Here is a 23,864-nt window from a genome sequence, read left to right on the forward strand (position 1 = left end):
GGCCGAATAGAGGCCAGATGGTCTGTTTAACTGTTTTCTCATTAGTGATGCATTCAGTTTTTCCACTGTACAGTAAATAGCAGGTGCGTCATGGTGCGACGCAACTAACTCTTAAAGGGAATGTGAGATGAGACTCTGATTGAATTAATGCACATCATGCTCCAAACACACCCATAACTCATTAAGAGAATTAACACAACCCTGTTAGACCATGCGCCACGTGCGCAGAGCGTATTTTTCCATTTGCACAACGTGCTTTAGACTATGCACCTAGATTGTTAAAAAATAGCCCTAAATGAATTGAGTTGCTACTATGTGATGGGCTGATCAAATAAATAATATTAATATGTCCCAGGAGCTACTTCTTTTTAATGCAGTTTTCCCGAATCAACGAGAGGCCGCTGTGTACACTTTTTCAGATCTCAAATTTCTCTCTCAAGTACAAGCCATTCGTGCCTGCTGTTCTCTTGTAAATCCATCAGAGGCCATTGTCGACTGACCGTTTGACTGACTGACTGACTGACCGATTGACTGACCCACCCTCCCCCTTCCTTAAACCCAACCAAAAGCGTTTTCAAAAACACAGACTGACCCTCCCACCCACTTCTCCAAACTCAACCAACAAATTTAAAAAGCATTACAGAAAAAGAAAAGCCCTCGTCTGATTTTTACCGGTTTTTACCACACTCTCACCATGTTATTTACTTGTTTACTTAATATTTTTGGCTTCTGTTTTAGTCTTACCTGCTTTCTGGAACCGTTCTTTGTCGGACTCGAGCCCCGTCATCGAGGTCAACTCCTTCTGCATCTCAAGTCCACCCATGTACATGTTGAGCTCACTGGACAAACTGGTAACAGCCGGAAAGCTGTCCATATGGAGGTAAGAGGTCAGCTGGTAAGCATGATAAGAAACTGAGTCATACTGCCTCATAGCGTCCATTTAAAAAAAATGCAGCCATGCATACTTCTGGCTACATAATTCGTGATCTCCAGAAATGTATTTAGGACTATGTTTTCAGAATGAGCCTGTGTTTTATTTGACATATGAATAATGATTTTTTTTGTGTGTGTTGCATACGGTTTCACATGCTAATTTGTAAATGATTGTATATAGTATGCTCTAGTACAATTTCTTTTTCCTCTGGTTTTGAAAAATAGAAAAATTCTTATTCTTGTTCCTTTGACATCCCCCAGGTGAGCTGGGGTCCCCAGGTGAAGCTGTGCTCACCGAGTGTAACTCGGCTACACCGAAATGTCGAATGCTTTGCAATTTACCTGACAACAATAGCTTTGCAAAAGAGCATCGGCTGCTCGGGTCCATGTCAGATGTAAATGAAGGCTAAGAAAAAAAAACAAAACAAAACTAGAGCCTGTGATTGACAGTCTTACTGCTCCTTAGAACCAGGGCTCGGATTCTTGAAAACGCAGTCAAAAGCTTTTCATGACAGCATCGCCTCACGGATAAGACGCTCCTGTGTGCCGCTGTTCTGAGATGTACTCACAAAGTCTGTCCTTCACTGAGCACAAAAACATGAAAGAGTCTGCCTGATATTCCTCTCACTAAGAAAAACATCCTCTTAACCGCAAGTGGCATTCAGAGACCTGGGAACTGAAAGAAGTCTCTTTTATCTGCATTCAGCTGAACAGTCTAAAGCCACTAAGACACATTACTGTGCTCAGTCATAATGCTTCTATTTCCTTCCACTGTTCGACATGATATAGATAGATCATATGTGATAGAAAGGAACGCTCGAGTTTGAGATTATAAATGGAAAGCAGCAGCGACTGTGCCGAGCAGCGCCATTCATGTTTTTATGCCTCCTGTCCCTAATTGCCAGGCCCTCTGGGTGCTGTTCCCTCTGCCTGCCTCGGGCAATTACAGGAAGTTGTTTTGCATCCAGATTCTCAAACATGATTTCTTGCATGGCATTAGCTGTCTGAATAGTCATCATTAGGTGCACATGAGTCACTTGATCATAGCCATGCCTGCTGGACTTATCATGTAAAGTGTACATTTACCATAATGCCAGCCTCGAACATTTTAGTCTAATTGGTCAGCTGTCAGATATTTGCTAATGTTAACTGTCATCCATGGCAATGCTGGTCACATGTCTCTGTGCTCTTTCATATAAACATAATGGTCTCCGTCTTGTATGCAATATGTTAATTGTTGGAAAATTGGCTTCATAAGACTTTAGTATTAACTGTTATATGTTTGCAACATTCATCTTATTGCAAGGACAGTTTTTTTTTTACAATGACCACCTGTATACCTGTCAACATTAGGATGTTAAAAAAGGGATACCAACCTCTCTCTTTTTGATTTTTCGTTTGATTACATTAAATTACAGAGGTGGCACTTTAAAAATGCACAGATCCATGATGGAAGCATTAAATTACTTTCCTAACTTTTTTTTGCTAATTTAAGAAAAAAATTGTTGTGTTTAAAAGAAAACCAACTGAGATTGTCGTTTAGATATTATTATTATTATTATTTATTATTATTTATTTATTCATTCATTCATTCATTCATTTTCTTTCCGGCTTAGTCTCTTTTATTATTATTTTTATTTTTATTATTATTAATTTGTGTTCATGTCTTTTCAAACACGCAACCAAAACCCATTGCGTTTACAGAATGCATTTGGAAAACTCCATCTATGTATCACTATGGAGCGCGCCTGACAGTCATGCACCGCTACTGTATAATTGAATTGACTGTTTTGAGGATTGCTTAGGATGGGCCCAGTCTGGATCTGTATATACTGTAAATACACACACACACACACACACACACATATATATATATATATATATATATATATATATATATATATATATATATATATATATATATATATATATATATATATATATATATAAATACTAGATTAAAATGGCTCATTTAAATTTTGCCGAAGGCATTCAGAATATGTGTGCTACCCAAATAATAACTAAAAGTAAGTCTTTGAGACAGGTTTCTCAAGCCAAGTGGTGCATTAGACCAGGGACTCATCTCCTGTTTCCAAAATGCATCACAAACTGCTTGAGAAACTGTTCTATTATTAGATTATTGGTGATGAAAAAAATTTATGTTCAATAAGATGTACTAGTGTTTACTAACTGTTTATTCAGTTAAACATGAATGTTGAACTATAGGACTACATAAGCTTGAAACAGCGATTTGTGATCACCTTAATCTGACTAAAGTCATAACTGAACTAAACAGAAATAGATTTAAGACGTTGAGTATACATATATTAGTGGCATTATTAAAGTAAACTCTGCAATCAAACTATTACCGTCATGTAAAAGTCACCCAAAGTTACAGGAAACTCTTACATGAAAGCACTTCACGTAAACACCTCAATTATATTATTGTCTATTAAGGCAAATAACTAGATTACAGATGTCCATGTAAACGTAGTCAGTAGTGTCTTTAAAGTAAAGATCCAGAAGGGCTGATTTGATTCAGAAGGGCACTTCTTTTGTCAGACGCCTAACCGTTTTGACTTTCATTCATTTTAAAAAGCACCCGGTTCATTTTATTTGTATATGTTTTACTTGAACGCATAAACTCTACAGGTGCCTGATAGTTAGATGTGAAGCTAATGTTAAGCAGATTCAATCTAGTGAACTGCATCCATGTTATCACGTCACGTTTGATGTGATGCATATACAGTGCTCAGCATAAATGCTCCTTTAAAAAAATATTATTTGTATCCATTCCTCAATGAATATACAGTAAACAATAATTTCTGGTACATTTAAACAAAACAGTTTTATTTAAAAGTTAAATTCATTAAAATAAGGCTTTGTTTTCCTAGCAGCCGTATAGAAAGATATTACATTTAAATTCAAAGGAGATAAGTTGGTTCGATTCTTCCTCGGCTCAGTTAGCGTTTCTGTGTGGAGTTTGCATGTTCTCCCTGCGTTCGTGTGGGTTTCCTCCGGGTGCTCTTGTTTCCCCCACAGTCCAAAGACATGCGGTACAGGTGAATTGGGTAGACTAAATTGTCCGTAGTGTTTGAGTGTGTGTGTGTATGTTTCCCAGAGATGGGTTGCAGCTGGAAGGGCATCCGCTGCATAAAAACTTGCTGGATAAGTTAGCGGTTCATTCCGCTGTGGCGAACCTGGATTAATAAAGGGACTAAGCCAACAAGAAAATTAATGAATGAATTGAGATAAGAGTGTCAACTAGAAAATGTCAACAATTTTTATGCAACATGTATAAATAATCTTATAGATGAAGATTAAAAAACTTGATGAAATAGATCATGATAAACTCATTTATTTGCATGAATGTCCACTGGTCACATTTAAGACAATGTATAATGGTTTAATTTGTTAATACAGCTCACCTTATATGTGTCTGTTAATTCTCTGAATGAAAGTAATTCGAGTTTCCAGAATGGTGTGTTAGAGCCTTGTTTCAACTCATTACCTAATTGGCTCACATCATACTTAGACCATTGATTCTGTGATCGATCTTGTGGTCTGTTCTGGAATGTACACTTATCCTGGCTATCTACATCAGGCTTGACATAGCCGCTAATTCTCATCCCGGATCAGCAAACGTGCTACGGACTAAGCCAGGGGAAGACCTGATTAAACTAGGTCAAGCTGCACTTTTTCTGTTATCCTGGCTTTCTTGATTCCACTTTTGTGCAATACCCCTATGATTCTCACCAAGCCAGCATTTATTTGCTGAAAACACAATGAAACTGATGATTTTCTTAATGATTAGTAACAAACAAAAACAGCGTGCTACAAGAACAAAATTCAGAAGACCATCAATTGCTGGAAATGACTTTACTTTTGATCAATTGGACGCATTGTTGTTGAGTAAAAGTAAAAGACACAGAAACACTTCTAAGCAGCACTGTAATCACTTCTGCTCAAATCAATGTTTTATGTCCATGCACTTATTTTACTCAGTAGACATGTACCGTAACTGCTTCATGCTACATTTTATCTGTGGGCGGTGACATTTATACCGTGCATGTGGGAGTGTTTATGTGCACATCAATGTGCACGAGAACAGTTTAGATGATTTGTTATCAATGTGGCAGCTGCACAGACCGAGCTGCAAATTTTACATAGACGGCAGCACGTAAATTGACACATTGTGCAGAGCACCTCCATAAACCCCCTCTCCTGCTCCTGCTTGCTACCTCTGTAATTAAGAGAAACATTTTGTGGTAGATTACAGAGGGACTCCGAATGCCTTTGTGCTGGTCTGTCTGATTAATAAAAGGCCACTAATTTCAGTTGAGGAAGGCTGCGTGCTCCAAAACACCACCTAATTACACATTAGGGGTGTGAAAGGCCTCAGCACTTCTGAATGGCGGCGTATCCACACCCACACCAATTCCTGATCGGCCACTTCCAACCAGCCCACCGGCATCTCAGCAGCTGTCAGCATGTAAAAGGATGAAAGATGAGTGTTTGAGATGGAGAACAGGATATGCAGATATGGCATAATGTGGTTAAAACTGATGCTACTGACCTTTTTTTTCAGCCAATGGAGCAAATTAGGCATAAACATGTTAATTAATCACAGCTTACGTTTTTAAAAGAAGACATTTGCAGAGCGAATGCAAATCTATAGGGCAGTGCATTTCAGACTTTTGTTTTTACCTGCATTATGTTATATTTTTTTTTAAATATAGATTGAGTGTGTTTTACTTTATATTTTAACTACCTATTTTGGATTTTAGATGTTTTAATCACTGCAGGCACAGGATGTCAACATGACGTCATATTGACTTTGTACCCCAACATCATGGGGGCACTGGATTTTGTTTGGAAATGAAAATTGGGTTGACATCAGAACCCAACATCAACGTCCAACTTAAAATCAACCTGAAATCAACCAAATATCAAGGTCTAATTATGTTACACCTTGACGTTGTGTCGACGTTACCACTATGACATCTATAAGACATGGATTTTGGTCACTTTCCAACACAACCTAAAATCATCCAAATATCAACTTCATTTGATGTTGCTATTGGACATTAAAATAATGTTGCCCTTAGACAGTGGCTAGACATTTAATTTTTAACCTAATATTAACATCTTATGAAGTTGTGTGCCTGGCTGCTAAGCTCACTGGTAAACGAAAACACTTTAGTTCCACTTACAGCTTCAGATAATCTTCAGACAGAGATCCCAAAGAGATTTGGAATTCAAATTCTCAATTGACTTGCTAACAAATTTGTTAGGTAGCTCATTTAATTGGACATGTGACTATATATCCGCAATGTACAGCATATTAAGACCAAATTTAGTGTGTTACAAGTGCTGACACTAACATTTGAACAGTTTGGCCAAAAGTCATCAGAGCAGAATACAGAGTCAAACACAGGATATCTACAAGGCCTTAAAAAGTCTTAAATTCACTGAAACATTGTATTGTAGGTCTTAAGTCATTTTAAACAGGTCTTAATTTTCCTACTGTATGTCCATGTATAGCAATCGGGCTACCACCCATCCAACCACTAACATTCCATTTCAATAAAAGTTTTAGCAAAAGTTTGATTTATTTACTTAATTTTCCAATATGGTTTTAATATCTTCTTCACAATAAGATTTGTTTTTAATGTTTTGTTAATGTTTTACTGGACCGTTTAGCCTTGCGTAAGTCTGACATTTCATACAGGATGGTTTTAAAAAGGGTCTTCAGAAGTCTTACATTTGATTTGATGAGACCTGTAGAAACCCTGCAAAATTAACAAATCTTCCTTGTCTACTTTTTTGTCTATCATCCAATTTTAATTTCGTCATAATCTCGTTGGTTATTAGTTACTAAACTCCCCAGCACTATGCATGTCCAAAATTGTAATTAACATCAAACCATTTTAATAGATTTAAATGAATTTTGCCTGTTGTCTAAGACAGTGGTTCTCCAACTGTGGTTTGTGTACCACTAGTGGTACGCAGGCTTCCTTCTAGTGGTACGCGGAGGAATGAAATATGTCATGTACATGCTACACACATATTTCAAAATTTATCAAAAATTATGTATATAATATGTCATATATGACATATAACCTATATTTCTGATGTAATCTGCCATGTTTTTTAACTGTGCAGAGTTGTAGCTGCTTTACTGGGCCTACTGCGCTACTGTATTTCAATACTTCTCATTTTGGTGGTACTTGGAGAGACATTTTTTTTCTGAGGTGGTACTTGATGAAAAACGTTTGAGAACCACTGGTCTAAGAGATTGGCCTTGTCAGATTCCTTAGACGTTTGTGTGTTCTGCAATATTTGCATTTTTAGCTTTTGTTTTATTTTATTTAGCTTTATTTAATATTAGCTTTATTTCTAATTCAAGAAAGTGTAACAGACCGGTCCGGAATGTGCTTATTGTGCCGTGTCAATTGCTCAGTGAAGTTGTAGGTGATCAGTTCCCTTTTGTATATTATTAGCCTAAATAACCATAACCTAATTAGCTGGGTCTGTCACAATTTTGGGTCCCCTTAAAACATTTCCATTGTGTTCCATGCTATTTGCATGTGTTTTCTTAATTTATTTGCGTTGTGAGAATTTGCCAACCCAGGCTCATTCTGAAAACGTACCTCTATATACAACTCTGGAAAGCACCAAATATGCTCCAGGAGCTACTTTTTTTTTTTTTTTTTTTTTGCAATTTTTGTTTTTGTGACTTAACCAGAGACCATTGTTAACACTTTTTCAGATGTCAAAGTTCTCTCGCGAATACCATTTGCGCCTGCTATTCTTGTGTAAATCCACCAGACGCTGCTGTCAACTGACTGAATGACTGACTGACTGACCAAGCGACTGACCCACCCTCCTCCTTCCTTAAATCCAACTAATAGTGTTTTCAAAAGCACTGATTGACCCACCAACCCACTTCCCTAAACTAAGAATTTACAGTTTAAGAAGCAATTAAAAAAAAGGAATGCCCAAAATTTTACCACATTCTCATCCTGTTATTTACTTGTTTATTTATTTTTTTGGCTATTGTTTTTATCTTACCCGCTTTCTAGAATCGTTCTTTGCCGTACTCGAACGCCATCGAAGTGGTCAGCTCCTTTCTGCGTCACATGTCCACCGTGGTAAATATCGAGCTGCCTACAGGACAAACTGGTAACAGCAGAAAAGCCGTTCATATGGAGGTAAGTGATCAGCTGTTAAGCCTTAAGCGTGAAAAAAACGGCATCATACCGCCTTGTAGCGTTCATTTTAAAAATGAAATACAGCCATATGTACTTCTGGCTACATAATTTGAGATCTCCAGAAATCCATATAGGGTAGCATTTTCAGAATTAGCCTATGTTGGAATTTGCAGTACAATTTCTTAATTTGTTAGCATTGTGAGAACTTGCAGCACATTTTCTAAACGTGTTTGTGTTGTGAGGATTTGCAACACATTTGCTGTCAAACCGATGAACTTAATTTGCTGGGGGTTTTTGCAATTGCATGTGTTTTCTTTAATTGCAGCTTGTTAAGCTCTCTCCGCCCTGTACAAATCACAATTTTTCATTAAAAAACAAACAAACTTGTCTCTTAAATCATGCTCAGAACTTTCAACCTATAATTTTAATGGCAGATTCCTTTTTTCAAGCATTTCACTTTTTAACGAAGCGACAAACTCTTCCAGAATGCTTAGATCCTGAGCATTATAGATGATGTTGAGGAATTTAAGCTGTATACACCGTGGGACATTTGCATGCGAGCGTTATTGCATTTGTTAGGCAGGGGTGACGGCAACAGCTGCAGGAGAGCCCAGTCCACTAAATTACAGCGATTGGAAGCTGCTGCCTAACAGGCTGGTGAGGTGACGGCAAAAAGCAGCTTTTTATGGAAAACTGCCTTCATTAAGAGAATCAAGCTGGCTGTTTCATTTTTTAGACCTGCAGGTTTGCTTTCTGCTTGTGTCATGTGTCCTGTTGAAAGCTGCAGCTTGAGTGCTTTAATGCATCTTTTGCTGTGTGTGTATGTGATATGAATCTGGCAGCATGTTTAGCTCCTGGTGGAGGGGTGAGATTTAGGAGGGCTGACTGGCTCTCTCAGTGCTCGGACTCCGCCAGATGTGATGATTGAATCAGACACCCTGTCAAAACTGATGCCAAGCCTGTGATGTCGTCTGGTCCTCGGGCAGCAGGTGTATCTCTGCGCACCTGGAGACCTCCGGGGTCACATGAAGGGTAGAGAAGGGTAGACGAGTGCAGAAAGAGGGATGATTTGGGAAGTGCTAAAGAAAAGCGAGAAGCCGAGGGGTTAGAGGTGTCTTAACCATGCTGGATCTGCCTTCTCTCTCACTCCCGGTCTTACTTTCTCTCTTTGGCTTTCATCCATCACAAAGACATGACAGCTGAAAAGTCATCCTCCAAAGAGAAAGCAGGAAGTGGAAGATAATACTTTTTTTTTTTTTCTAGCCGCCGATAGACTGTATCAAGGGTCTCTGGTCGCTGAGAAATTAGGTTAAAACTGTTGACAGGAGAGCAGATAATTGTGCCTGTCTGTCACTGGGCTCGGCCCCTCTGCCCTTACTCACACAGACAATGACATTTGTTTCCTCTTTTCCCTCACCGCAGTTTTGTGGTTTTCGTCAACTGAAGCTCCACGGTTTTCCCCAGGCAATGTTATGCATGGTGTTACAGCCCTTCTGCTAGGCTAAAACACAACAGTGCTCTTGAATTGTGAGAATGTACCTGCTGTAGGAACACTTTTCATAACATTTGGTGCCGGTACAAAGCAGTTCAGTGTTTGCCAGTGCATTTATACAAATTTAAAGAGAACACTTTATGAGAAGATTCCATTAGTTAACATTAGGGGATAGAGATTAACATTTGCAAAACAACAAGCGGTACATTTTGTTCCAGTTGTTGCGTCAAAGATGATAAGAGGTCTAAAGATGTAATACAGATTTAAATGTTTTCTGTTCATTTTGATTGTTTTGTCTAAGCTAAATTTAACAAATGGGCGACATGGTGGCGCAGTGGGTAGCACGTTCGTCACACAGCAAGAAGGTCGCTGGTTCGAGCCTCGGCTGGATCAGTTGGCATTACTGTGTGGAGTTTGCATGTTCTGTCCGTGTTTGCGTGGGTTTCCTTTCCATTGGATATGGGTGTGAATGAATGTGTATGGATGTTTCCCAGTGATGGGTTGTAGCTGGAAGCTTCCGCTGCGTAAAAAAAAAAGTATGCTGGATAAGTTGGCGGTTCATTCTGCTGTGGCGACCCCATATTGATGAAGGGACCAAGCTGAAAATAAAATAAATAAATTAAATCTAACAAATCCTACATTTTACCATTTATTTATGTAGTTATTAATTTTATTTTGCATAAGACACTTATTAAATGTATAGTAGTTTTTATATTAAAATATCTTATTGTGGTCATGTTTAGCATAATAATAGTTTCATGGCATTTAATGGCTTACCCAATATAAGAACCATAGTGCTGCAGCCCCAAAATACTGTTTAATTGTCATATTAAATCTTTACTCCATCTTTTAAAATACTATTTTTTTACCAATATGTTTTACAAATATATATAAAATGTTTTGCTGTAATTATCTTAAAGAGCCCCTATTTTGCATTAAAAAGGTCATATTTTGGGTTTAGGGGTCTCCAACAACAAGCTGATATGCATGCAAGGTCAAAAACACTTTCATTTTCTTATAATATGCATTTATTTTGACCTAATTATCTCAACGACTCCCATTCATTCATTCAGCAATTCATTTGTTTCCAAACCCCTCTTCAGTGTGATGCTAATCTGCGCTAATCGGTCCGATGACCCAGTCTGTTGTGACTGGCCGACTGCGTTCAGCAAGAGACGAAGAGAAATGCCCAACATGGCGCATCAACAATTTTAAGGTAGTCAGTGTGCATAGTGTATGTGTGAACCCAATGCGGGAGTGCAAGCAATGCAGTATAACACCAGCAAATTACTCTATTCTAAACCACGTCACACATTTAGTATTAATCCACACAGTGGAAAAAACTGAACTATTTTAGCCATAGCAATGACAAACGGCAGAGGATCGCGAGCTCATAAACCCATTTAAATCTATAAATAAAGAGACACGCATCATGTTTTCAGGGTGGTTTTAGATGCAGTAAGAGAATATAAAGAGTTAACCAGATACACTGCAAGCAGTTACAAGTAACAAAACACAATTAAATGCATACTTTGCAAGCTAGAGAAAACAAGGAGACAGCCATTTTAAGCGCTCTTACTTAAACGTGTGAAATGGAGGAACAAACTGGTCCATGAACTGTGTACTGTAAAGTTCCTATCGAGCTCTGACAAAGTCCCATACATCAATAGTCTTTTCTGATCCTTCCTTTAAGAAATGGCCAACTAATCCCCAATTGTAAGTGTGTAGATTGCTTAAGCACTTGTCAGAAAAATGATGGGAACACAGCACAAGGCTGGGGCTGTAAAGCTGAGGTATTTTTGCAAAAATAAATCTCAACCACTGACTCTTCACAACCTCATCTTTGGATAGAAAAAAAGCTACCTTTCATCACACTACAGAGAACAGCATCTTTGCAAAATGATTCAACCAGGATCTGCTGCAGTGTTTTTCTTCTTTTTCTTTCTACAGTGTTTGTGGGCGGGGCTGGGGGTTTCAATTTTCCCGGGTCTGCACATGCAACAAATGGGCGGGGCTTGAGTTCTGTATCAACATCACATAAAGATTCATTACAGTGGTGATTCACTCGAATCACTATGATTTGACTCTCTTATTGATGAATTAATAGTTTTAAACATGATGAGCTTTCAGATTTAAGCCTAATATTTAACTTCACTTAGAGCTGTGTTACACACTACATAAGGTAATTTTCAAAAACCCATAATAGGGGCTCTTTAAAAAGAACATTGCAGTACACATATTTTACACTGAATGATGACAGAAATATTTCACCTGTATTTTTAACTTTTTTGAAGTTTTTAAAAAACTTTTATTATTATTACTTTTCCTAATGTGTAAAAAAAAAAACAAATGCCTGTTTCCACAACTGAATAAAAAAATTAAAAAGGTTATGGTGATTTTTTTATTTCAGAATTCTTACTTTTTGTGAGATGTAACTTGTAAAATGTATGTTATTAAGTCAGAATTAAACAATTCACAAATCTGAGAAATTAAGTCAGAAATCTGAGATAAAAAAGTCCCAATTGCGAGTTATGAAGTCTGGCTTTGTTTCTAGCAATTCTGAGAAATAAAGTTGCAGTTGGTAGTTATTAATTCAATATTATAAAATGAAAAAGTTGCAATTCTGAGTTATAAAGTCAGGATTCTCACTGTATATCTTACAATTTTGAGAAATGAAGTCAGAATTCTAAGTGATAAAGTTATTATAAAGTCAGAATTTTTTATATCTCACAATTTTGAGTATTAAAGTTGCAACTGAGCCATAAAAAAATCATAATTTTAAGATAAAAAGATGCAAAAATCTTTGTTAATTTTTAATTCAATGGCAGAATCAGACTTTCAGACATTTTATCAACATCATGAATAAGTTACTGTCTTATTAATATTGTGCAAATGTTTAATTACAGTGTATCTTTACCAATAGACAATCACTTAAACACTCTAAAAATCTCATAGAAACACACAAATACATAAATTATGGCAGAGTTTTGCATAGGCAAGCAACAGTTAGTTTTTTCAAATATATAAAATACTCCAATCTAAACAGTTGTATTACCAACGGCGCGGTTAGAGTGTATTTACAAGCCTTTCCAAAAAACAATCACATCTGAAGTGTGCTCATTTGTAGCGCTCGGTACTTGATGAGCCTCTGTCTCGCAGTCATTATTTTCTTGCCCTCTGGGGTTGATAGTCCTGCATCATTTTGTTCTTTTCACACTTTTCTACTGTTTTAGTTTGCTAAGCTTTTGTTTGAGAGGCTTGTTAGTCCAGACGCCCACCTGTGTTCGCGTGAAGAGCTTGGTCAGCAGGAAAGTGCAGCCCTCCACGAACAATTCAGCAAAATCCTCATCAAAAAAAGTGCTTTCATCAACATATTGTCCTTTAATTACATCTGATTGTGAGATTGAATCTCATGGCAGTTCAAAGTGAGTCATTACGCTGATGAATCTGTTTGAGCAGAGCCTCTCAAACTTCACTAAACTTCACTAAAATAAGTATTGAACACGTCACCGTTTTTCTCTGAAAATACATTTCTTAAGGTGCTGTTGACCTGAAATTTTAACCGGATGTTGACAGCAACCAAAGAAATCCATGTATGCAGAGAAAACAAGTCTAATTAGTTTACAAATGAAGTTATGAGTAATAAAATGAAATAACTCATGAAAAAATATTGAACACATGAGAAAAGGGAGGTGTAGAAAGACAATGAAAGCCCAGACAGCAGCTGAAATCTCTCTGTAGTTATTCAGTAACCCTCTGCCCTTCATCAGTGTAAATAAATATTAGCTGCTTCCAGTGTTCGAACTGTAACGTGACCTTTGGGGGAGCCCACTTTTTTTTCTAACGGGGGGTTATGGGTGGTTTAGATCTTAAGAGTCCTTGTAATATTGTGACTAATATTACAAAGTACGCTAAATTAACAAAACGCCACGATATAGTTTTGGTTTACTTTCTCGCTAAATTGTTTTTCCATCAATAACTTTCTATGACCCTTAAAAATATCTTTTATGGTATTAATTTTTACATGCACAAACAACACCAGCCGCAAAAAAACAGAACATTGTTGTCTAATTCTACCTGCAGTGCTTCTGTGAGAGGAATAGGTTTGTACAAAATCAACAAACGGTAATATGTTTCTCTTAACAATAAAATAAATAACCTCTTCTTGTAGCCTATCATTTTTCTATCCACTCTATAGAGGAATTACCAGTTTGTAAACATTCAGGATGTGCTCACAGTGAGGTTGCAGAAAAAACAGGAGCGCTAGCATTTACAGCGAGGGAATGGCATCTGATGCGGGACAGAGTTTGTTGTCTTAGAAATAAGTTATATTGATTACATATTATATATTTATTATTTACATAATGCTTTCAGTGTATTATAACTGCTTGTCACCCTGTTATTTGGCAAAGTTAACATTAAAGTGAGTGGCGTTCATCTGACAGGTCTGTTTGTGATAGCGCCCTCCCAATGGATATTGGATAATATGAAATGGCCAAGCATCCAGCCCCAAATATACAACTGTCTCATTGAAACTCCAAGTGTTTTTACAAGAGAGAAGTTAAAGGCCTACAAGTCTTTGGATGCCAACAATTTTGTTCAGTGTGGACATGTGCAAGAAATAATGTTCCATGGTTACTAAATTCAAAACTTTGTAGAGCTAAAAACCGAAGTTCTGCCTAGCCAAAGACAATGAAAGAAACAAAGCTATATAAGGCCTGGGTAATCATCAACAAGCAAAACAACTGCATTCTGACAGCGAACTGCACCTGTACGGCAGTATATGTGAACTTACACTTTTACATTTCATTCTAAGCATTCAGTGTTCGCAGTTTAATTAACCATATTTAACTTTCTGAAATCATTGCTGCTATCAAAAATGAGTAATGTGTATGATTCAGCAAATCGTGAACTTACCTGATATCAAATGAGAACTGCAAAGTCAAGCATTTTTAATTAGGTCCTCACTCCATTCACCTCCCTTAGCCAAAGACGTCTGTGGTTGGCATAAAACGCAGTGTGGTGTATGGTTAAAGTTAAGTTTTCTTTTTTTTTTTTACTTTTCTTCGAATTTGGCATCCTACTGCACAACACGACATGTTTGCTATTGCAACCGGTGTTTTTTTGCAACCAGGAACTTGTGTGACGCCATGTCTGATGTAGGTTGGTAATTCCTCTAAAAGTTCAAGATGATGGCGTTAAGGACAGCATATGCTTTTTTATTTTACAAAGACCTATAAAATGTCATGGGATCTCCCTTTTCAAACATAATCGCAAATTTGAAAATGAAAGAAACACCATTGAAAGGAGCTCCGTTTTATCAAGTTTACCTGCTTTCAGCTTCAACATGTTTACAGCAATGTCATGGTGCTTTAAAAAAAATTTTTTATTGGCCTACTGTATGAAGCAAATAAAACAAAACACAACATCACATCATTTGTTTTGGAAAATGAATGAGCAGTGTCTTAATGTTCATATGAAAGCATGTGGCTGACAGTCTTTGCCATGACTGGACTTTGCTCTGCAGCACCCGCACACCTTGATGCTCATGACAAGAAGAACATGTGTAGTTATCATCTTTAAAATGAGGTGTAAATCGCCGTCATGCATAAATAAATGAAATGTTGCCCTTTTACACATATTAATCCATGATCACATTACACAATACTGAAACTGCATGTCAAAATAACACCTTGTCAATATATTTGAGACCCCCAAAAATTCTCAAATTATGTTTTCAGGGGAGTCAATGACTTATTTAGGTGAGCCGAGTTCCTGCTAGCTCCCCTGTAGTTCGCACCCTGGCTGCTTCAGTCCAACACCTAAAAAACCATGATGATGAAGATGAAACCAGGGTGGACATTTCAGCAAGACAAAAATCCAAAACACAGCCAAGAAAATCAAGCTGTAGAATGGTCCAGCCAATCACCTGACTCAAATCCAATGTAGAATACAAATTATAAATTGGATTTGATAAACAAGACCCACAGAACCATCAATATTTTTTTTTTCACTCTGTTAAAGTCTGTGAAAAAGTTACACCTGAGCAGTTCATGTGATATTATGAGAGGTGTCTTTAAGCTGAGACAGCTTTTTTTCAGCTTTAGTTTCTAACTCCATACCAAAATGTAAGCATCACTAGGCCTTAAAGGGACAGATCACCCAAAAATGGAAATTCTGTCTTCATTTTACATATTGTCAGTGTCATATCAATTCAAAGCTGTTTGTTTGGCTTTTTAAATATATCAATTCTTTTCCTCCAAGCATTGAATCATCTCTTGTGTGGAGAAAAGGAAATGCGCCTTCTGAACAACATACGACTGAATAAATGATGATCAAATTTTCAGTTTTGGGTGAGCTGTCCCTTTAAGGCAGAATTGTAACCATCATGCGATCTCATAACACTGTTTGACATGAGCAGCAATTTTCTTATAGTCTTATGTCTAGAGGCAACAACATTATTAGTGGGCTGCATAATTGGCCAAAAATCAGATCATAAATAAGATTTAATGATGGTAAATTATTCTATTTTGACACAAAATCTGTTTTCTGGCTGCCAAACGTGAACATTCTGGAGGGGGAAATGTATATTACAGCCCTGCGTAATATATCATATCATGAACATGAGAAGTGTTTATACATATTTTTGTGTTTGATTATCTCTACATGTGGGTAGAAAAGAAAGCACAATGCAAATGTGAGATTTGGCACTTCTCAGTTTAAGCTAAGATTTGGAGGGTAGATACAGTCTACTTAATTAGTTTTATTGTTGCTGTTGTTGTTGTTTATTAAGATTTTTTAAAATCACAACATGTTAAAAATTACAAGAAGTCTCCAAGAGTTTATGTAGGCATGATAACACTAAAAAATGATTCACAGTTGGTTTCCTTAGGATTTTTCTCTTCTGCTTTACAATGCGATGTTTCTATTTTAGGAATAAATTTGTGTATAATCCTAAATTGAAAATACTTTTTTAAAGTTTTGTTTCACAGAGTAATTTAGACACACCATCATGAACTCATTGTTAGCAAGTGGCAAGTTCAGACTTATTTAAAGTCCCAGTGAAATCAAATTTCTTTTTTAGCTGTTAGTTTTGCTTGTTAGTGTTGCCTTCAGTGTTCTCCAAATCAGTGAATAAATAAATATATATATTGATTATTTATTTATTATTATATATATTATATATTGACCCAAGCTCAAACAAACCTTGTTATCATCCGATCCTGTCAGAAATAAAAAATAAAAAAAGCAAGAGTGACGTGCAAAAAAAAAAAAAGAGAAGCCAGAAAAAAAACTGAGCAAATGAATGTTTTAGCAACCTAAAACATGAACAAACTGCCATGTTTAACTATTATCATTACCTTTTTGCTCTATTATGAAGTCAGAATGACGGAATTACTTTCTAACAAGAGGTTAAATCTGCTGGCGAGGATTAAAGTTACAGATAAGAGGTTTGCACTGACTGGGTTATGTGTTGTTTAAAATACCAAAGTGTACCCCATAAAGGTATAAAATTGAACTTTTTAGGTACCATTGTACACATTTTTTTGTATAGGTACCACCCCAGTTACAGGTTTTGTACCTTTATTTCTGAGAGTGGACTAAGAGCTTATGTTTTGAGGAGTTTTTTTGTTGTTGTTTTATTTTTCTGGACTTTAAATTAGTATTTGCTGTCTATAGAGGGTCAAAGCTCTCAGATTTAATTTAAAATATCTTAATTTGTATTTAGAAGATAAACGAAAGTCTTATGGGTTTGGAATGACAGGAGGGTGAGTAATTAATAACATCATTTTCATTTTTGGGTGAACCAATCCTTTAATAAATGTGTGTATTATAAGCTTGCAATCGATTGTAGTATGCCCTGGATATTTAAAATGTGATTAATGTTTATTATAATGCCTTAAAATGCCCCCTGGGTTGTTTGTTTCTTACAGCGGTGCAGTAGTATCTGAGCTATTCTGAGCTGTTGTGTGTGCAGAATATCCCTTCACATGTGCCTGCTTTCTCAGTTTCTGTCTGGACCATGGCAGAATTTCCTTGTACCTGTAAGGCAGTTAATTCTTCACACGATATGTCTTGTTGTATGTGAACGGGCAGCCCAGGAGAGAAAGGCAGCAGAGGAAAAAGAGAAGAAGGGCCTCGTTTTTCTTCATACGCAGAATGGCGCTCGGCCGCCCTGCTCGCCGTGATCCCCCCGCTGGTACCCCGGGCGGCCCAGCCAGCTGGTGTGTCCTGCACCGACGACCAGCCATTCATTTCCCCCGCCTGTGATTTATGGATCGCCGTGCTGGTGTAGGCGCACGTGTGTATGTACGTGTGTGTGTGTGTGTGTGTGTTTGGCGGCACCGAGCTCTTCTCCCGCTTGAGTTAGTGCACTGTCCGGCCTCGTCATGCTTTGCCACACAATGGGCTGGAGCAGCTAATTTACACGGGCAGACAGTCACATATTTCAGCCTCTCGCCCGCTGGATGAAGATGGGTGGCTTTCATGAGGGATTGTGTATACAAATTGATTTTCACTGGAGCCTTCAGCCTCGGACTAAGGCGTATTTTGTCTTTCTTTCTATTTTTCCCTTAATCCCCGTCCACCCCCCTTTGCTTTCCATTTCTCATTCTTGGTTTCCTTCACACTATAGAAATTAAAAAAAAAACTGTCAAAAAATGTTGTTTTTCTAAAAAAAAAAAAAAAAAAACATAAAATAAATAAATAAAAACACTTGCAGCGGTGGTTGTAAAAATAACTAATACATTAAAGATGAGGACATATTTACAGAAGATTTATTCTACAATTAGCTAAGTTAATTGTAACAGTTAATTACAGAAAATATTACATTTTAAATGAGTTTTCAGCACTCTTTAACTTTATATATGTAACATAAACCCTCATTGCATGCAAGTGATAACAATTAACAAACAAACAAAAAAAAACTATAAGTAAAATTCATCATATGCAAAGCATTTGCATAGAATTTTGTGCAATTGCACTCAATTATAAGCTTATTCGTTACTTATTTCAATACTGTTAAATTCAACAGAATTTTATCCATTCATTCATTTTCCTTCAGCTTAGTCTCTTATTTATCGGGGTTTATCACAGTGGAATGAACCACCAACTATTCCACCATAATTTTTACACCCTTCCAGCTGCAACCCAGTACTAGGAAACACCATACACTCTCTCATTCACACACACACTCATACCATACGGCCAATTTAGCTAATCCAATTCACCTATAACGCATGGGGAGAACATGCAAACTCCACACATAACTTCCAACTGACCTAGGCGAAACTCAAATCAGGGACCTGCTTGCTGTGAGGCGACAGTGCTAACCCCTGAGCTACCGTTCCCCTTAACTGCATTTTACTTTTAAACTATTTTGCTAAATATAAATATACTTTTAACAGTAATTTCACCCTCTATTCTGTACCTAAATTTTTCCATTTAGAGTATCATCACCAGAGTTGTGTGTAACCGTATTCTAATTACATTTTTGAGGAACGCAGTAAGGTAATGGATTGCATTTTAAATTTGTGTAATTTGATTACAGTTATTAAAGCCAATGTAATTACGGTACCTAAGTTACAAATTTAGCTTTTAGAAAACAATATTTGCTTTTGAAATCATGTTTTGCAATGTCAGTTAATGAGCATGCGCTTTTAAATAGCTGGAGAAGGCAAGCTGAAATGGATGCTGTCGACAGTGGTTGCTTCTTTAAAGAGCCCCTATTATGAATTAAAATGCATCATATTTTGTTTTTGCAGTCTCCAACAACAGGCTGATATGCATGCAATGACAAAAAACACTTTGTTTGTCTTATAATATGCATTTATTTTTACATTGTCATCCCAGCGACTCCCATATGATTCGTTCAGCGATTCATTTGTTCCCAAATCCCTCTTTAGCGCGATGCTAATCTGCACTGATTGGACCAATAACAGTTCGTTGTGATTGGTCGACTGCGTTCACTACGAGATGGAGAAAAGCGCCCATTACGGTTTATCAACAATATTGAAGTAGTCAGAGTGCAGAGTGTATGTGTGAGCATACCTGCCAACACTCCTGTTGCATTCATTCCCATAGTGAACCTGACCGGAGTTCGCATGAACCGTACCCCAGACCACCTCTTCCAGGTGGACTCGGGTACAGTTCATGGGTGCGCACCCGAGTTCAGAATACACATTCACACAAGCTAAACATACCGTACCATGACGTCAATCAAACCCGGGTGCAGAATAAAAGTGCTAGTGTGAAACCGTGCACACCAGGACGCTTTTTGCTTGCGTTTTCCATTTACGTTTAACGCCTCGTGACTAAATAAAGGGCACCAATGTGATCGTGCACACCAACGCGCAAAACGCCAGACGTAAAAGCATAATTTTTTAAGAAACACCTCATGCTCGTTTTTTTTTGTTTTGACCCGTCAAAACCTTCTCCACCAATCAGATTGGCACTTTGGCACGAAGCTGCTGAAGTTACAGTAAGCAGCACTTGGACGTGCTCAAGCACAAAACTGTCAATGCCAGCAAACATTAAAGAAGATTCCCAAAGGCGATATGATAGTGGAGCTGCTTATTGCGCTGGTGAACAATAATAATTTCTTCATCGCTAGAGCTGGAGTTGCTACTTGAACCATCCATAACAACAAGCGTGTCAACTTTGTCTTCTTCTGTTTTACAAGTGGGTGTCAGAAGCTTAAAGTTGTGTTTTGAATATGTGAAGCCGCTGTGATCAACCCATTGTAATGTTTTTCAGTGAATATTAAATGACTAAAAGAGCTGCAGTTTATTTAGTATATTTATATGTTTTAAAAGTAACTTCAAAGTAAAGTAATTGGTAATCTGGTTACTTTCTACATGAAGTAATTAGTAATGGAATCAGATTACGATTTTATAGTAGTAGTCAGTAATTTGTAATGTATTACTTTTTTAAAGTACTTACCAAAATCCTGTTACATTTCTGTGAAAATACATGTTTGTGTATAAGTAAACTCCACAATATATTAAAGTATAGCATTTGACAGGTTTAAATGAATAATTTTATATTTAATTTTATTCTTTAAATCTAATTGGATATCACATATTCACTGGATGTGGTACACAGTCTTGTACTTTAGTCTTTTTTGGCACATTTAGTTGTGGTTTGTTCAGTTCATATCATGTAACACTCTAATGAAGCCTTTTTATAATCCCTGTAGAAAAAGTGAATTGAAAACTACAGGGAATCAATGCTGCTGAAAGTGTGAGCAGGTAACTGATGCTGTCTTCCCACAAACAAGTTTTTGTCCTATATTTTTTACTGTTCAAATCATTTATTACAGTGCATCTCTGTGTGTTTCTTCACCTCCCTCTTTTTCCTCTCTCTCGTTATGTGTGTGTCTGTGTGAATGTAATGCGATGTGACTGGGGTGAAGGTGGGTTTCCTGGATGTGTGCTGGACTCATGGCCTCTTGCTGGGGGCAGAAGGGAGGAAGGTCAGAGCAGGGCAGGGCAGGACTGGCAGCCTGCAGTCTGGGAGTATTAATGCTTCTCGCTGACCCCTGTGCTCAGAGAGAAGCGGACAGAAGAGCATGTTTGATTCATGAGAGGCCTGCAGAGGTGCTTTGGGGCATTTGGCTGCACTGTCCTTTTAGCGCCAAGTTGAAGAGGACCACCCTGGAGCCCTGCGGTGGATCTGTCCAGTGTGGGGAAGTGGGCGAGTGTGTCTCTGCCCTGAGGTAAGAAACGTTCTCACTTTACAGTAGTGAATGAAGACAGAAAGTTTAACCCGGCATAATGCTTCCCTACAGAAATCGTAGAGCTACACTGTAATGTTTGTGGATTGGTGTCACAGTGGTTTTGTGTTTTTTGAAGAGTGGGTGGTAGGCCTGTTCTGCTGTGGAGGCTGTGAATTTTAGGAAGCTAAATAAGACTGTGACAAATCTGCTTTCTCTACATAGCTTGTATTCTGGGTGCGAATTACAGGGGGGGGGGTTTGGGTTGGGGGGGTATGACGCCTCAAATTAATGCTTAAGGACATCAAAACAAGATGTGTGGGGGTCTGCCCTTTAATAGTTAAGAAATAGTTTTGCTCTGATCTGTTTTGTATAAAATATTATAATTAAAATAATAGATATATATTTGACCACTGCTATTATCGTTCATACCATTGTGAATGCATGTTTGCGCTAAAAATATCAATACATCAGTTTGAAACTGGCACAAACAGACATTGAAAGTGTTCACAAAACATGTATCTTTTAAAAAAGGCATTTGTAGGTGTCTGTAAAACTTCAAGTTAAACTAAAGTTTTTATTTTGTTACTGGTAAATGAAATAATGTGGTTTTGATTAATTTAATGAATTACTCTTAAAATATTGCAATAAGTGAGCAAGTATTTGTGCAAACCAAATAAAAATCTATATTTCGTTTAAAAACCCTTTTCAGGTCAGTTATATTTGCACATCCGTTTATTGTATACAGTGTACAGTATATTCCATGTTTAAGATTAATTAATAGAACAGACAAATGAACAAACTGAACAAAAAGTATTACTACACACACACACACACACACACACACACACACACACACACACACACACACACACACACACACACACACACACACACACACACACACACACACACACTATACAGACCCTAATAATGTAATTTATCCATGTTACTTTTTGAGCCACAATATTGACACAGCTTCTTTTTTTGATGTACCTTTTTGCAAAATACATCCAGATTTTACAATCATTCAGATTTTTGACCCTTGTGTGCCAACCAGCAAAAAAATAGAGGTGATAAATAACCTATATTCTGAAAAGCTAATTTTAAAATCAATTTATTTATTTATTTATTTATTTATTTATGTGTTTGTTTATTATTTATTTATTTGTTTGTTTATTTGTTTATTTATTTGTTTGTTTATTTATTTATTTTTAGATTTGCGGTTTTTCATTTTAACATAAATTATATTCTGAAATGCTAATTTTAAAATGCATTTATTTATTTATTTGTTTATTTTTGAATTTGTGGTTTTTTAGTTGAAGAAAACACAATTTTTTATTTTAACATTATGCATTTGAAGTGTACAATCTCATGAACCCAAAGATGTGTTTTGTCTCTTGTCTTCAAAGAATACTAAACAAACTATGCTATAAGAACTTTGCCCTTATTTTTTTTAAAAGAATGTAACGTGAACTTGAAATTGTTGTGGTAAAGTCAGGTTACCTGCTGCGGTTGAACACAACAGCAGTTTATCCCTGAGGTGCAGCCAGCCAATTTTAGTGGCTGCATTTTATTTATTTATTTATTTATTTATTTATTTATTTATTTATTTATTTATTTATTTATTTATTTATTTATTTATTTATTTATTTATTTATTTAGAGTTATTGTGAATTTACGTAATTGCATTTAAACTAATTATATCAACAGCAAAATCATATTGGGATGGCCAGAGATTACACAGGGGTGGCCATGACCAGCCCTGGCCACCCCTTTGGGGCGGCTCTGTATACATTGGCTCGCACATGGATGTTAAACAGTAAATTTAAAAATATGTGCGTCTTTCATGGTCATCTATTAATAGGTGCAGGAATGCAAACTTATCACTGTTTATTTAATATCACAAATGTCACTGAGAACCACTCAATATCCCTCAAAACACTGAAAACATAATAAAAGTTTTGATTAATAAAGATGTAATTGAATTATATATATAAATTTGGTTCACTGAGGCATATTACCGAACATAACTGATAAACTTGACCCCAAAATCGTCAATGTATAATTTGCACCCTGCTTGTATTGCAGTTTGGGCTGAGTGTTTTGCAGTACTTTTTTTTTTTTTTTTTTTTGAGCAGAAACATAGTAATATTACATTTCAAAATTCAAATTCACATTTTATTTGTCACATACACAGTCATACACAGTTTGATATAAAGTAAAATGCTTACACAACCACTCCTTGCCTTAATGATAACAACAATAATAACAATAAAGATCTTAATTATGGAGAAATAGAAGTTTTGCAATAGAAAATAAAATCAAATATAAAATATTTAGATACTTTAGATATAGAGTATGTGGCTCTCGAAAAAAAAAAGGTTTTGAAAACTTTTTTTTTAGACTAAAATGTTATTTTTTTGTACTGATAATGTGTCTTTAGAATATAAAAAAATTAATACTGGAGTATTTTTGTAGAAAATCACAACAGATTATTATTTTTTTAAAT

At 36.6% G+C, this 23,864-nt stretch overlaps 1 protein-coding gene across 1 annotated transcript in view; it reads left to right on the forward strand.

Annotated features, from left to right (window-relative positions):
- The first annotated feature begins 738 nt into the window (after positions 1 to 738).
- LOC147843922 (uncharacterized) overlaps positions 739 to 23,864 on the forward strand; it is a 143,860-nt gene continuing 120,734 nt past the window's right edge. Inside the window, exons 1-4 of the mRNA XM_087253372.1 lie at positions 739 to 880; positions 8,019 to 8,147; positions 20,837 to 20,888; positions 21,053 to 21,355. Of these exons, the coding sequence (XP_087109498.1) occupies positions 21,066 to 21,355 (290 nt within the window). The 5' untranslated portion in view covers positions 739 to 880; positions 8,019 to 8,147; positions 20,837 to 20,888; positions 21,053 to 21,065. The remainder of the gene's footprint in view (positions 881 to 8,018; positions 8,148 to 20,836; positions 20,889 to 21,052; positions 21,356 to 23,864) is intronic.

Source organism: Danio rerio, chromosome 5, assembly GCF_052040795.2.
Source record: "Danio rerio strain M-AB ecotype USA chromosome 5, GRCz13ab, whole genome shotgun sequence".
NCBI classification, from domain to species: domain Eukaryota; kingdom Metazoa; phylum Chordata; class Actinopteri; order Cypriniformes; family Danionidae; genus Danio; species Danio rerio.